At 41.9% G+C, this 14,904-nt stretch overlaps 1 protein-coding gene across 2 annotated transcripts in view; it reads left to right on the top strand.

The window, feature by feature from the left end:
- Positions 1–14,904, top strand: part of Nsun5 (Nop2/Sun-like domain containing protein 5) — a 140,156-nt gene that overhangs the window by 19,096 nt on the left and 106,156 nt on the right. For both annotated transcript variants that reach the window (XM_070083406.1, XM_070083405.1), the window contains exon 3: positions 4,341–4,492. In XM_070083406.1, coding sequence (XP_069939507.1) covers positions 4,341–4,492 — 152 coding nt within the window. The remainder of the gene's footprint in view (positions 1–4,340; positions 4,493–14,904) is intronic.

The following is a 14,904-nucleotide window of genomic DNA, read 5'->3' as shown; positions in this document are numbered from 1 at the left end:
TAAGTTTTTTTTTTTTTCAATACTACACAATAAGGACATAAACACTGTTGTCATTGTTTTGTTTATAAAAAATATTTACACAAACAAACGATATGAAATGTTGTTTATTACTATTTTTCTATATTTTATATACACATATACAGTCACAGGGAATGTTTCTAGAAGTTCTGCAGCCTGTGGAAGTCTTTGAAACATGGTGTAATGCACAGTGGTGTTTTACACTCCTCACACATAAAACGAGTGTCTCTGCGTTGTTGTGACCATTTTTTTTGTATGTGCACAGACGTAACACTTCTTCTGAGCCTTTTTCTTGAAAGTAGTAGCAGGCAGTTTTACCAGGAAGTGATCACCATGCTTCTGACAAGAAGGTAGTTGTTGATAATTTGGTGGGCAGTCTATTGCAGGTGTTCTTCCTTGGTACTTGAATACTATTTGTCTGATGACAGACAAACAGAATTCTCCGTATTGTGGTTTGTTTCTGGTCCTCATCTTATACATATTATAAGCATTGAGCATGGAAATGTCCAGAAGATGGAAAAAGAGTTTTATGTACCACTTATAACTCTTGCGAACACAATCAGCAAACCCAATCTGCATGTCACATTTGTCCACTGAACGCATATTGAAGGTGTAATCAATCACAGCTGCAGGTTTTAGAATGGGTTCATTGCTCTCTCTATGCTGCCTGCCAGTGTCTGCCATTTCATTAGGGTGAACTGATGACAACAGTGTGACATCTCTTTTGTCATGCCACCAAAATGCCATAATGTCATTGGCAGCAAACGCCTGCACCTCACCTCTACGAGTGCCAGCGTCAAACCTGGGCATATGTTTCCGATTTACACGCACTGTGCCACACACCTGTCATGTTCACTTGCAAAAAATCACTGAGTGAGGGGCTTGTGTACCAGTTATCAGTATATAATATATGCCCCTTACCAAGGTATGGTTCTATCATTGTTCTAACCACATCACCAGAGATGCCCAATAACTTGCTGGTATTTTGCAATGTATAACTTCCAGTGTACACAATAATATCCAATACCAGACCACTGTAACAATCACAAAGCACAAACAACTTTATACCAAAGTGTTTCCTCTTGCTTGGTATGTACTGCTTGAAAGAGAGTCTTCCTTTAAACAGAATCAAAGACTCGTCAATTACAAGCTTCCTGAAGGGATAAAAATACATATTGAATTTCTCTTTCAGATACACAAACACATGCCTAATCTTATATAACCTGTCATTTCTGTCAGGCCTGGTTTTGTCTGAGAAGTGAAGCATACGTAACATTAGCACAAATCGATTCACTGGCATTATATCACTGAAACCTGGGGTTGCAATCAGGCGGTCTGTTGGCCAGTATGATTTCACTTTGTGCTTATACACATGCGGCATAAGCATTATTGTGGCAAAGAAAAGATACATCTCAGCCACAGTTGCCTCCTTCCACTGGTGTAGACATGATTTTGGTGAAAGTATTGTGTTTGCCATGGTGTACTTGTAGTATGTGTTGCTTTCCATGACAATACTTTCCATCAGGGGTTCGTCAAAGAATAACTCAAAACATTCCAGTTCAGTGGCACTGTTCCCAAGTGTACAAGATGGCCGTATTCCACTTTGGCTGTCATCAAACTGGTGGGCATTTGGAACAAAATTGCTAGCTTCCTGCCAGTCCCAGGTGCAGTCTGCTGGTGGGTACTGGACAATGACAGGTGGTTGTGGTTGTGGAGGTTGTGGTTGTGGAGGCTGGTGTGGTGGGTGGGTGGGGGATGGTGGCCTTTGTTGTAGATCAGCTGAGGCAGCGGCGTGGGTGGCAGCATGGGTGGCAGCATGGCCCACTGCTGATACCTCACTGCTGTCACCACCACTACCACCACCACTACCACCACCATGCACATTTTCCATCCCAATTGCAACACTATGATTGTCATTTTCACTGTCTGTTCCTGTTGTACAGCCACGGGATGTACTCCGAGATGTACTCCTTCCCCTTGGAATAGCATATGGCACACTACCAGAGTGCATATATCATCGTATATACTGACGCTTCACTGGGGAATATTGCACTTCACTATCACTACTGGAACTGTTTTCAAGAGCTTGTAGTTCATAATCACTATCACTATCATCACAAATGCTCACATCTGAGTCTGGGATTTGGGAAAATAGGAGTTTCCTCTTTGATTCTGGTACAACTGAATGTGAACAAGATGGCCCAGCACCAGAGGTGGAAGGCTGAGGGTCATCTGGGTTTTCCTCACTATTACCGATATTATGGTAATTAGTTTCGGTCAAAACCTCACCAAAACCTTGAGACTCATCATCACTGGCACTTCCATCTGTATTAGAACTGTCACTGGGGAACAAAAGTGTCCCAATTCACCAAGGAGTGAGGAACTTCTTACTGCGAGGCATGGTGGACATTGTATACTAAGATGGCATTCCCACAATGCACCACTGGGTCCCAGATTTTTTTCTACCACTCACACCGACCACACAGACCCATTCTCTCACATCTAGGCCTACCAGCCTTTTCCCACGAGATTTGACGGCACCAGAATTTATGTGCACTAGTACGTCAAAAACCCTTGCGCGTAAGCCGTACTAGTACGTCTGAAACCCTCAAAGGGTTAAGGAATAAAATGTCCTTGACTGATGGTGAACAGTGATATACAGGTCTCCCTCAACATTCACAAGGGTTAGGGGATCAAGAGCCTCGCGAATGTTGAAAAATGGGGAATGTTTGGTGCCTCAATATATTGTAGGGAATTATAATACAATACTGCTACCTTAACCTATTGAACCATGAGCAATCATAAAACACATGAAAACATCATAAAATATTGTACTAGTGCCAGCCCTTTGGTAAAGAAGGCGAAAAAGACTATAGAATTAAAGAAAGAACTCGTAGCAGAGTACCAAAGTGGAGGAGGAAGAGAGAGGGGAGAATGTGCCTTCTTCAGTGATTCTACGATATATGTACAATACTAAAGCAGCACGAATCGATGAAGGCTATGGTGCCAGCCAGTGACAAGTGTAGCATTAACAGTGTGGCAAGTAAGTTAAGCAATTAATCGATGGAAAAAGGACAGCATGGACCTATCTCCTCCAATGTTGTTGGAGTTATATAGGGCGACTGACAACACCGCCGTCTCTACCGCCTCTGCTGCCGCCTCTGCTGCCACCTCCCTCCACCACCACTATCTAAGGCTTATGCTCTCAGTGGCCCTTACACACCCAACAACAACAACAATGCAACAATGCTCATGACATGCTTAATGACATTTTATTCATTCTAGAGTATATGTCATGTTTCTATGTTATTAATATTGTTTATTATGTCATATTAGGTGAATTATGATAGATAAATAAGCCATAGAGTTTGATATTAGTGTCATATTGAGGGACTATCTTGTCCTTTCTCCAAACAAACTCTGCCACTGCCACAATTCCTAACATGTGTAATGACATATTTTAAATATGATTGGGCAACTGGGAATTTGTGAATGTTCGAAGACTGCGAAAGTGGAAAAAGTGAATGTTGAGGGAGACCTGTACAGCCTCTCCTCACTTACTGACATACTCGTTTGCCAACAACTTGGAGTTACTGTGGGCTCTCCCACGAGTCGGTATTTTATGTCAAACGAGAACTTGGGTCATGGAAACGGGCAGCGTGGCATCTCAGCTGTAGCCACTGTGGCTGTAGCTGTAGCTGTGGCTGTAGCCACTTAGTACAATAGCTTTCACAGTCTCAAAGATTATATATTTTGTTTATAAATTTGTACTTTATTGTAAGCCCCATAGTGCAAGATAAAAGTGCAGCAGCACTTGGAAGAGAAAAAACTAGAGGAATATGGAAAAAGTACAAAAAAGTTCACTGTAAAGGGGTTAGCTGGTGTGTTCAACTGTGTGTTTACAGTCTCTTACTGAGTATAAGCTTGAGAATTTGTTGGTTTTACCATATAATAAAAACTTCTCTCTCGCCTCTCACAAGCTTTAATGTTCAAGTTGTCTTTCAATATGACAATACATTGAAGCAAAAATTAATTAATTAAATCTAATACCTTTAGTAGCTGTAAAAATAGGTTAGAGTAAAACATTAGGATTGAAAAGGACCTGCTGAGCATGGGCCAGTATGTCTACTGCAGTTTTCATCTGATGTTTTAAATGGCTTTTAGTCTATAAATGAGCTGAGTTAAGATAACAGCTCTTAGCCTGTAAATTCAACTGTATAGAAAAATCAGTTATTATACTGCAGGACTGCATATTGCATGCACACTTGAGCTCTTCATTAGTCTATTTTACACAACTTTTATTCTCTCTCTGATATTTGCAGTCCATATCTTGCACAAGTGTTAACAGCAGAGATGCTTGGCAAAGGACTGCTGGGAGATTGTAAGCCAATACTTACTCTCCTAAAATATGAGGGCAAGATCAGAAGCTTCGCAGGCTCCAACTTTTCCAGACATTCTTCACATGTGATGAAAGGTGAGCTTGTACAGCCTTTGAAATACACTGAAGCTCTTCAATAATACTCTTATCACCTCTCTTTTTCAGTAAGTAGGATTATGTTACCTCGTATAGCACCATATGTATTATGATTGCTGTGCATAGTTACAGCTAAAGGAGCTGAGCTAAGTTTATTGCATCCTCCTTGTAGTAATAAATTTATCATATAGTTTTTAATATTCTAGTTGTCATAGCATTTACTGACTAACCTAGTATCCCTTTGGCACCTGTTATATATTTCTTAATTTATAGCTATGACCTGTGCTTCATGTTGATGGTGCTAGAATATCTTCCTATCTCCATGTTGATGGTGCCAGAAAAATCTTCCTAACACCATGTTGATGATGCTAGAAATTCTTCCTCACCAGTTCTGTCATCCCAACATTCAATCTCCTTATCATGGTAGTGGAGTTTGACTGACTTTGCATGATTAAAAATCTGTTATCTTGTTTCATGCATGAACATTGGAAGAATATTTTCCCATCAGTAAATATTTGCTGTAGCTTATCACCTGTGCCCCTGAATGGATTATTGATTGGTTTGGACTATAATTGATGGACCTGTGCCACTGCTGCTGATACCAGTAATGCTGATAACTAAATGTGTGTAGTGTGCTTTTTAGCCTCTGACTTGGAATGAATTATAGATATATTTTGGGATGCATTGTATGGACTTAGGATCATCACTGTTGATGCCTCTGATGCTGCTACTACTACCTCTCCAACTGCCGTTACTGACACCATCACCACCACCTCCACTGCTGCTGCCAGTGCCTTTGTAATGTGACTTGTAGCCTTGGATTAACTGAATTATGGATATGGTTTGGTATAAGAGGGGTAAACAGTCTTTTCATGGATAGAGGCTTTTTTCTGTTTGTTAGGTAGCTAATGCCTAGAACAACCTACAAGTTTGATTTTCGGCCCTCTTCTCTCAACTCCACTTCAAGGCCTTCCCTTAATGTGTCATGACAAGTGGGTGACAGATTTTTAGATTTATAGCTTAATAATATACAGGTCCTCCATCACAAATCCGGCATCATTGGGACCTGTAGTGTGCCGGATTACTGAGTTTGCTGGATTACAGAGTAGTTAGGTTAGAATACACTTAATAAAATTAACCAACTTGACTGATGCAAGAATCGAACATTTCCGGTACTTTGAGCTCAATTTCAAGGTACTTTTCATCATGAAAGCAATCAAAATCATGTCTGTTTCTGTAATATATCTTCCATTCTATCAAATGAGTCCAAAAAATGAGAATACAGCCATAAAAACCATACGAAAATATACTGCAAAGAGGCGGCTAATGGCTGAGAAGCGAACTCCCTTATTTATCATCCGTCTTTTTTATTTTTGTTGTACGTTAAGAAGCATCTTTCCATCATACATTGCCCAAGTTTCAATGAGATAGCCCAACTAACAACCGAGAAAAAAAAAATATTTACCAAAAATCATATATGGCAAGCCCAAGCCAGGTACTGGAAATAAGTCACTTTGTCTGACTTTTCTGGGTTATCCTAGGTTCTCTATACATACACTGCTATGTATGATGATCTATGTCACTGTATTTGTGTATACCTGAATAAACTTACTTACTTCTAGTCTGTCAACTGAGTACAAGAAACCACCCATTCACTTATTTCAACTACCCAATTAAGTGGTCAGAAATTGGCAGTTTGGCCGATTTCACACAAATTTCAACAGATGCCAATTTCAAAATAGTGTCCAGAATAAACAATGCAGACATTCCTGGCACTAAAATAACATTTTCTCTGTTCATTAGTAATGGCTACAGGCCCCTCTTATACTACTCTTGCTTACCATTTGGAATTTTTATTCACACAAAAAAATAGAAGATTTACTGTTATGCAGACTGCTGCATTATTGTAATAATTGTATAAATAATGTCAACCCATTCTTGACTACACATTGGAATTTGGACTGGCAGGCGGACAGATATTGGACGGTGACGTCATTTGTTTACTCTTGAGCTTCGCTAAAGAACAGAACATTTTCGCTACTGTGAGCGCAATTTCAAGGTACTTTTCATCATGAAAACAATCAAAATCATATCTGTTTCTGTAATATATATTTCACTCTATCAAATGAGACTGAAAAAATGAGAATATAACCATAAAAACATACAAAAATATACCGCTAAGTGGCCGCTAATGGCTGAGAAGTGAACTCCGCTATTTATGGTCTGATTTCTTTCATTTTTGGTGTACGTTAAGAAGTATCTTTCCATCATACATTGCCCAAGTTTGAATATGATAGCCCAACAAACAACTGAGAAAATAATAATAATAATAATTTACTAAAAAAGAGAAGAAGAAAAACTTTATAAAACTGGGATGCTTGATTATGTGTGGATGTAGTGCGGATGATAAGAAACAGATGATTGCTGATGTTATGAATGAAAAGAAGTTGGATGTCCTGGCCCTAAGCGAAACAAAGCTGGAAAGGGGTAGGGGAGTTTCGGTGGGGGGGGAAATAAATGGGATTAAATCTGGAGTATCTGAGAGAGTTAGAGCAAAGGAAGGGGTAGCAGTAATGTTGAAGGATCAGTTATGGAAGGAGAAAAGAGAATATGAATGTGTAAATTCAAGAATTATGTGGATTAAAGTAAAGGTTGGATGTGAAAAGTGGGTCATAATAAGCGTGTATGCGCTTGGAGAAGAGAGGAATGTAGAGGAGAGAGAGAGATTTTGGGAGATGTTAAGTGAATGTATAGGAGCCTTTGAACCAAGTGAGAGTAATTGTGGTAGGGGACCTGAATGCTAAAGTAGGAGAAACTTTTAGAGAGGGTGTGGTAGGTATGTTTGGGGTGCCAGGTGTAAATGATAATGGGAGCCCTTTGATTGAACTTTGTATAGAAAGGGGTTTAGTTATAGGTAATACATATTTTAAGAAAAAGAGGATAAATAAGTATACAAGATATGATGTAGGGCGAAATGACAGTAGTTTGTTGGATTATGTATTGGTAGATAAAAGACTGTTGAGTAGACTTCAGGATGTACATGTTTACAGAGGGGCCACAGATATATCAGATCACTTTCTAGTTGTAGCTACACTGAGAGTAAAAGGTAGATGGGGTACAAGGAGAATAGAAGCATCAGGGAAGAGAGAGGTGAAGGTTTATAAACTAAAAGAGGAGGCAGTTAGGGTAAGATATAAACAGCTATTGGAGGATAGATGGGCTAATGAGAGCATAGGCAATGGGGTCGAAGAGGTATGGGGTAGGTTTAAAAATGTAGTGTTAGAGTGTTCAGCAGAAGTTTGTGGTTACAGAAAAGTGAGTGCAGGAGGGAAGAGGAGCGATTGGTGGAATGATGATGTAAAGAGAGCAGTAAGGGAGAAAAATTTAGCATATGAGAAGTTTTTACAAAGTAGAAGTGATGCAAGGAGGGAAGAGTATATGGAGAAAAAGAGAGAGGTTAAGAGAGTGGTGAAGCAATGTAAAAAGAGAGCAAATGAGAGAGTGGGTGAGATGTTATCAACAAATTTTGTTGAAAATAAGAAAAAGTTTTGGAGTGAGATTAACAAGTTAAGGAAGCCTAGAGAACCAATGGATTTGTCAGTTAAAAATGGAAGAGGAGAGGTATTAAATGGAGAGTTGGAGGTATTGGGAAAATGGAGGGAATATTTTGAGGAATTGTTAAATGTTGATGAAGATAGGGAAGCTGTGATTTTGTGTATAGGGCAAGGAGGAATAACATCTTGTAGGAGTGAGGAACAGCCAGTTGTGAGTGTGGGGGAAGTTCGTGAGGCAGTAGGTAAAATGAAAGGGGGTAAGGCAGCCGGGATTGATGGGGTAAAGATAGAAATGTTAAAAGCAGGTGGGGATATAGTTTTGGAGTGGTTGGTGCAATTATTTAATAAATGTATGGAAGAGGGTAAGGTACCTAGGGATTGGCAGAGAGCATGCATAGTTCCTTTGTATAAAGGCAAAGGGGACAAAAGAGAGTGCAAAAATTATCGGGGGATAAGTCTGTTGAGTATACCTGGTAAAGTGTATGGTAGAGTTATTATTGAAAGAATTAAGAGTAAGACGGAGAATAGGATAGCAGATGAACAAGGAGGCTTTAGGAAAGGTAGGGGGTGTGTGGACCAGGTGTTTACAGTGAAACATATAAGTGAACAGTATTTAGATAAGGCTAAAGAGGTCTTTGTGGCATTTATGGATTTGGAAAAGGCGTATGACAGGGTGGATAGGGGGGCAATGTGGCAGATGTTGCAGGTGTATGGTGTAGGAGGTAGGTTACTGAAAGCAGTGAAGAGTTTTTACGAGGATAGTGAGGCTCAAGTTAGAGTATGTAGGAAAGAGGGAAATTATTTCCCAGTAAAAGTAGGCCTTAGACAAGGATGTGTGATGTCACCATGGATGTTTAATATATTTATAGATGGGGTTGTAAGAGAAGTAAATGCGAGGGTCTTGGCAAGAGGCGTGGAGTTAAAAGGTAAAGAATCACACATAAAGTGGGAGTTGTCACAGTTGCTCTTTGCTGATGACACTGTGCTCTTGGGAGATTCTGAAGAGAAGTTGCAGAGATTGGTGGATGAATTTGGTAGGGTGTGCAAAAGAAGAAAATTAAAAGTGAATACAGGAAAGAGTAAGGTTATGAGGATAACAAAAAGATTAGGTGATGAAAGATTGGATATCAGATTGGCGGGAGAGAGTATGGAGGAGGTGAATGTATTCAGATATTTGGGAGTGGACGTGTCAGCGGGTGGGTCTATGAAAGATGAGGTGAATCATAGAATTGATGAGGGGAAAAGGGTGAGTGGTGCACTTAGGAGTCTGTGGAGACAAAGAACTTTGTCCTTGGAGGCAAAGAGGGGAATGTATGAGAGTATAGTTTTACCAACGCTCTTATATGGATGTGAAGCATGGGTGATGAATGTTGCAGCGAGGAGAAGGCTGGAGGCAGTGGAGATGTCATGTCTGAGGGCAATGTGTGGTGTGAATATAATGCAGAGAATTCGTAGTTTGGAAGTTAGGAGGAGGTGCAGGGGTACCAAAACTGTTGTCCAGAGGGCTGAGGAAGGGTTGTTGAGGTGGTTCGGACATGTAGAGAGAATGGAGCGAAACAGAGTGACTTCAAGAGTGTATCAGTCTGTAGTGGAAGGAAGGCGGGGTAGGGGTCGGCCTAGGAAAGGTTGGAGGGAGGGGGTAAAGGAGGTTTTGTGTGCGAGGGGCTTGGACTTCCATCAGGCATGCGTGAGCGTGTTTGATAGGATTGAATGGAGACAAATGGTTTTTAATACTTGACGTGCTGTTGGAGTGTGAGCAAAGTAACATTTATGATGGGGTTCAGGGAAACCGGCAGGCCGGACTTGAGTCCTGGAGATGGGAAGTACAGTGCCTGCACCCTGAAGGAGGGGTGTTAATGTTGCAGTTTAAAAACTGTAGTGTAAAGCACCCTTCTGGCAAGACAGTGATGGAGTGAATGATGGTGAAAGTTTTTCTTTTTCGGGCCACCCTGCCTTGGTGGGAATCGGCCAGTGTGATAATAAAAAATAAAATAAAAATAATAATAATAATAATAATAATAATAATAATAATAATAATAATAATAATAATAATAATAATAATAATAATAATATCTTTATTTACTACATGTACAAGGTATACAGGACTAGCTGACATCAGTGACATACTACTGTATAGAATGCCGCTTGTTATGCAGAGTACGTATTTCAGGAAAATTAGGTCAGTGTCCCAGGATAACACCCACACTAGCTGGCTAACACTCAGGTGCCCATTTACTGATTTATTTATTTATTTATTTATTTATTTATTTGAACATGATACAGAGAAGTACAAGGAATACAATTTTTAAAGTGCAGGATGCCAAAGCCCCTTGTATGCAGAGCATTATGGGCAGGCTTAAAATTAACTTAAGATTAACATAGACAACAGGTGTAAAGAAATATGCCTAATGTTTCTACCCTGGCTGGGAATCGAGTATTTACCAAAAATCATATATGGCTAACCCAATCCAAATACAGTGGACCCCCGCATAACGATGGCATCGCATAGCGATTTTTCCGCATAACGATTACTTTTATCGCAAAATTTTTGCCGCGCATACCGATTAAAAACCCGCATACCGATTTTCATCCGAGACGCGTCCAATGTGCCCTCAGCCAGCCTCACATGTGCCGCTCCGTCCCATTGTTTACCAGCCAGCCTCCGCGGTAACATCCAAGCATACACTCGGAATATTTCGTATTATTACAGTATTTTCGGTGCTGTTTCTGGAAAATAAGTGACCATGGGCCCCAAGAAAGCTTCTAGTGCCAACCCTGTGGTAAAAAGGGTGAGAATTAGTATGGAAATTAAGAAAGATTTTGAAGGGTTTGGGGCTAACCCTGAGAAGCCTATGCCAGTTGTGGAATCCATTGTGCCTACTTCAAAGATTAAGGAAATGTGTGCACAGTGGGTTGAACTGCAAACCTTTATAGATGAAAATCACCCTGACACAGCTGTTGCAAGCCGTGCTGTTGACTATTTCAATGACAATGTTGTGGCCCATTTTAGACAAATCGTAAAGGAACGGGAGGTACAGAGCTCTATGGACAGATTTGTTGTGCGACAGAGGTCCAGTGACTCTCAAGCTGGTCCTAGTGGCATTAAAAGAAGAAGGGAAGTAACCCCGGAAAAGGACTTGCTACCTCAAGTCGTAATGGAAGGGGATTCCCCTTCTAAACAGTAAGAAGATAATGCTCTCCCCTCCTCCCATCCCATCAATCATCACCAGATCTTCAATAAAAGTAAGTGTCATTTAATTGTGCATGCCTTTTTCAGTTTGTGTGTATTAAAATTAACATTTCATGTGGTAAAAAAATTTTTTTTTCAGACTTTTGGGCGTCTTGCACGGATTAATTTGATTTCCATTATTTCTTATGGGGAAAATTCATTCGCATAACGATTATTTCGCATAACGATGAGCCCTCTTGCACGGATTAAAATCGTTAACCGGGGGTCCACTGTACTAAAAATAAGGCACGTTGACTTTTTTGGGTTATCCTAGGTTCTCTACACATATGCTGCTATGTGTGATAATCTATATAAGGTAAATAACTTTTTTGTTTCAGGTTTATGGTGCAGTACGAGTGTATATCACAGTTAGCCCTGTGCTATGCTCCGTTTTCTCTAATATAAGCCCCAAGACAGGGATAGGAGAATGGTATTTGTATACCATATATCCTCTTCATACCTCTGTCGAACTGCTTGGTGTTATGCCAAATATTATTTATCCTGGAGTATTTAACATGTTTTATGTTATTTATATTGTTTATTGTGCCATATTAGATCAATTGTGATAGGCAAATAAGCTGTAGTGTTGATATTAGCATAATGAGTCTAATATTCTTTCACAAGTGCGATGATATTATTTATACCATTTCTACACTAATGCAGCAGCCTGCGTAACAGTAAATCTTCTATTTTTTTGTAAGAATAAAAATTCAAAGTGGAAAGCAAAAGAAATATAAGAGGGGCCTGGGGACCTGACTAACGAACAGTGAACTTGTTATTTTAGTGCCAGGAATGTCTTTCTTGTTTATTCTGGACCCTATTTGGAAATTGGCATCTTCAGAAATTTGTGTGAAATTAGCAAAACTGCCAATTTCTAACCACTTTATTGGATAGTTGAAATTGGTAAATGGGTGGTTTCTTGTACTCGTTCGATAGAAAAAATGGAGTTTTAGCAAAATAGTTATGATTTTTGTCAACTAGTACACAGGAATTGGCCAAAAATAGGGCTCAAGTGGGCGGAATCGCCAATCTGCAAACATCGGCTGGACCGCTAACTATAACGGGCTTGTTTGGTAGGATGGTAGCGGGGTGTGAATGATACGTCTTCGGAGGCTTCTTACTTTATTGATAAGTAGTGGTGGGTACACAGGCTTGTGTTGTGCCCATGGCCCGGGAGGGCCATGCCCACGAGAGAGAGCTGGGAGTACTTGTGACTTAATGCCAGGCCGCTGTGTGAGTGAGAGCGAGGCAAGTCTGGGCATACTGAAGTGGCAAGGCCTAGGTGGCAGCACCAGCATAGCGCGAAATATGAACTAAGCGGGCAGACAGCATGGGCTGTCTGTGCAGACAGTACAGGCTGTCTACATACGCTCGGCCACCTACCGCGCGTCGTCCCGACGCGACAATACTGGTAGTAAAAGAAACTCGGTCTCTCTCTCTCGTAGGAACAGGGCACAGAACACAAAATAAAAACATATACATATGGACATGGAAAAAAAACTTCCTACAGGGAGGGAAGAAAAAAACATGTGGGGTGTGCTAAACATCGTGGTCATAGGCAGTGAGCGTCGATGGGCATCACTGCACGCCTTCCTGCGTCTGGACAGATACTGCAACACGGGAGACATCGCTGCGGCTGAGCTGTGACGTAACAGAGTTGCTGCAGGTTTTCACTCAACCTGGGGCACGACATGCTGGTGAACTCGAGTGAGGCGTCGACAAAACTCGGCAACTGGGCAGGACTTCTGGCAAGCGACTCAGGAGGACACTTCTCGACTGGTACTGTCGCTGGGCTGTCACTGCCGGCGAGCGTGGAGCGAGTTGTGGAGCGAGTCGTGGCAGAGACGACTGGGCGAAACATCTGGGAGTCGTAACATCATACACCAGACTGCAGTGAGCGAGCTAGCAGTCAAAATGACATCTTCTTTGTGCAGGCTGCTCACTGAAGCTTGTGACACGAGGCTGACACAGCGCCTGCCGACAGGGCTGGCTGCGGCTTGACGAGTATCATCTCTCGACAGTTGGAGTTATAGCAGAGGTTAGCCTAAGCGTCCCCAGACTTGTTTCTCTATATATAACTGCACTCTGACGGTCTGGAGGTGAAGTGAAACAAATCTTGATGGGAATCGTAGCAGGTACGATTCTACAGAACATCACGAGCGACGAGCATAAAAGCTTTCTGTACAAGGGGGCTCATACGCTCAGGGCTGAGTAATCAGCTGTCAAACACTGGTCACGCGGGTGACTTAGCACAGTGGTGCAACTCAAGGGTCTGACCACAGACCTCACTGGACACACGGAAAACTTACAAACACACCGCTGTACATACGGTACAACATGGCTTAACTAGCAAATGATGCTTTTCTGCGCATAAAACTGACTAAGACATACTAAAATGTGAGAACACTGACTGAGAGGAATTAATTAACACATGACATATATCTTCTCTCAATCTTCTCGACAATACTGAAATAATTACTAGAAACACTCGATGTTGACATCATGTGATGTCAGGCGTGATGTCGCGAGGTGACATCAGCAGACATCTCGAGGTGACGTCAGCAGACATCTCGAGGTGACGTCAGCAGACATCTCGAGGTGACGTCAGGCAGACATCTCGAGGTGACGTCAGGCAGACATCTCGAGGTGATGTCAGGCAGACATCTCGAGGTGATGTCAGGCAGACATCGTGACGTCATGAAGTCGGGCAGCATCGTGGGTGACATCAATGTGATGCGGGCAGCAGACCACAGCATGTGGCCTTGGGACATCTGGTAACTCACGTGGCTTTGTAGGTCTACGTGACATCGGCCACACTCAACGTGGTGTCGTGATCTACGTGGCATGCTGATCCACGCAGCTTCGAGTGGCCTTGAGCACTCGGATACACAGCACTGGCAAAGAATTCACACGAAAAACAGCAGAAAACACAGCAGAGGGAGTGGGCAGTGGTGAGTGGTGTATGGTAGAAGGGTGAGCGTGAGTAGGGCGAGCATGGGCAAGGTGAGGAACAGCCACTTCCTCTCCTCTCCTCCCCCACCCACAAATACGTAGAGCTCACACTGGACGCAGAAATCACCACAAAACTCACCTCTGGCTTGCTGAAACGGCTGTGCTGAGCTGAACAACAACAGCAACATACAAGTGACGCTGAACACGTGACTTGAGAAACAGTGTGGGACACTGTAGCGTGGAGTCACTGGGACGCCACGTACAATTCTCGAAGAAATTCGGCAAATTTCGGCTGGATCCTGCTAGTACCTGTGTCTGGATGCTCAAAAGTGCAGACACGACATCAGGATAACTCGTTGAGAGACGGATGCTTCTTGTGTAGGGTGATGAAGTGAAGATGACTTCATACCTCTTCCTCCCTCTCTCCAGGCAAACACAACTGCTGCAAGCACCGCTGTCACCATTTATAACGATGTTTATTTGGTAGGCTGTAAGCGGGGTGTGAATGATACGTCTTCGGAGGCTTCTTACTTTATTGATAAGTAGTGGTGGGTACACAGGCTTGTGTTGTGCCCATGGCCCGGGAGGGCCATGCCCACGAGAGAGAGCTGGGAGTACTTGTGACTTGATGCCAGGCCGCTGTGTGAGTGAGAGCGAGGCAAGTCTGGGCATACTGA

The sequence above is a fragment of the Cherax quadricarinatus genome, chromosome 9 (genome assembly GCF_038502225.1).
Source record: "Cherax quadricarinatus isolate ZL_2023a chromosome 9, ASM3850222v1, whole genome shotgun sequence".
Classification (NCBI taxonomy): domain Eukaryota; kingdom Metazoa; phylum Arthropoda; class Malacostraca; order Decapoda; family Parastacidae; genus Cherax; species Cherax quadricarinatus.
Note: the sequence above shows the minus strand (reverse complement) of the source record. Positions and strands in the feature narration are given on the sequence as shown.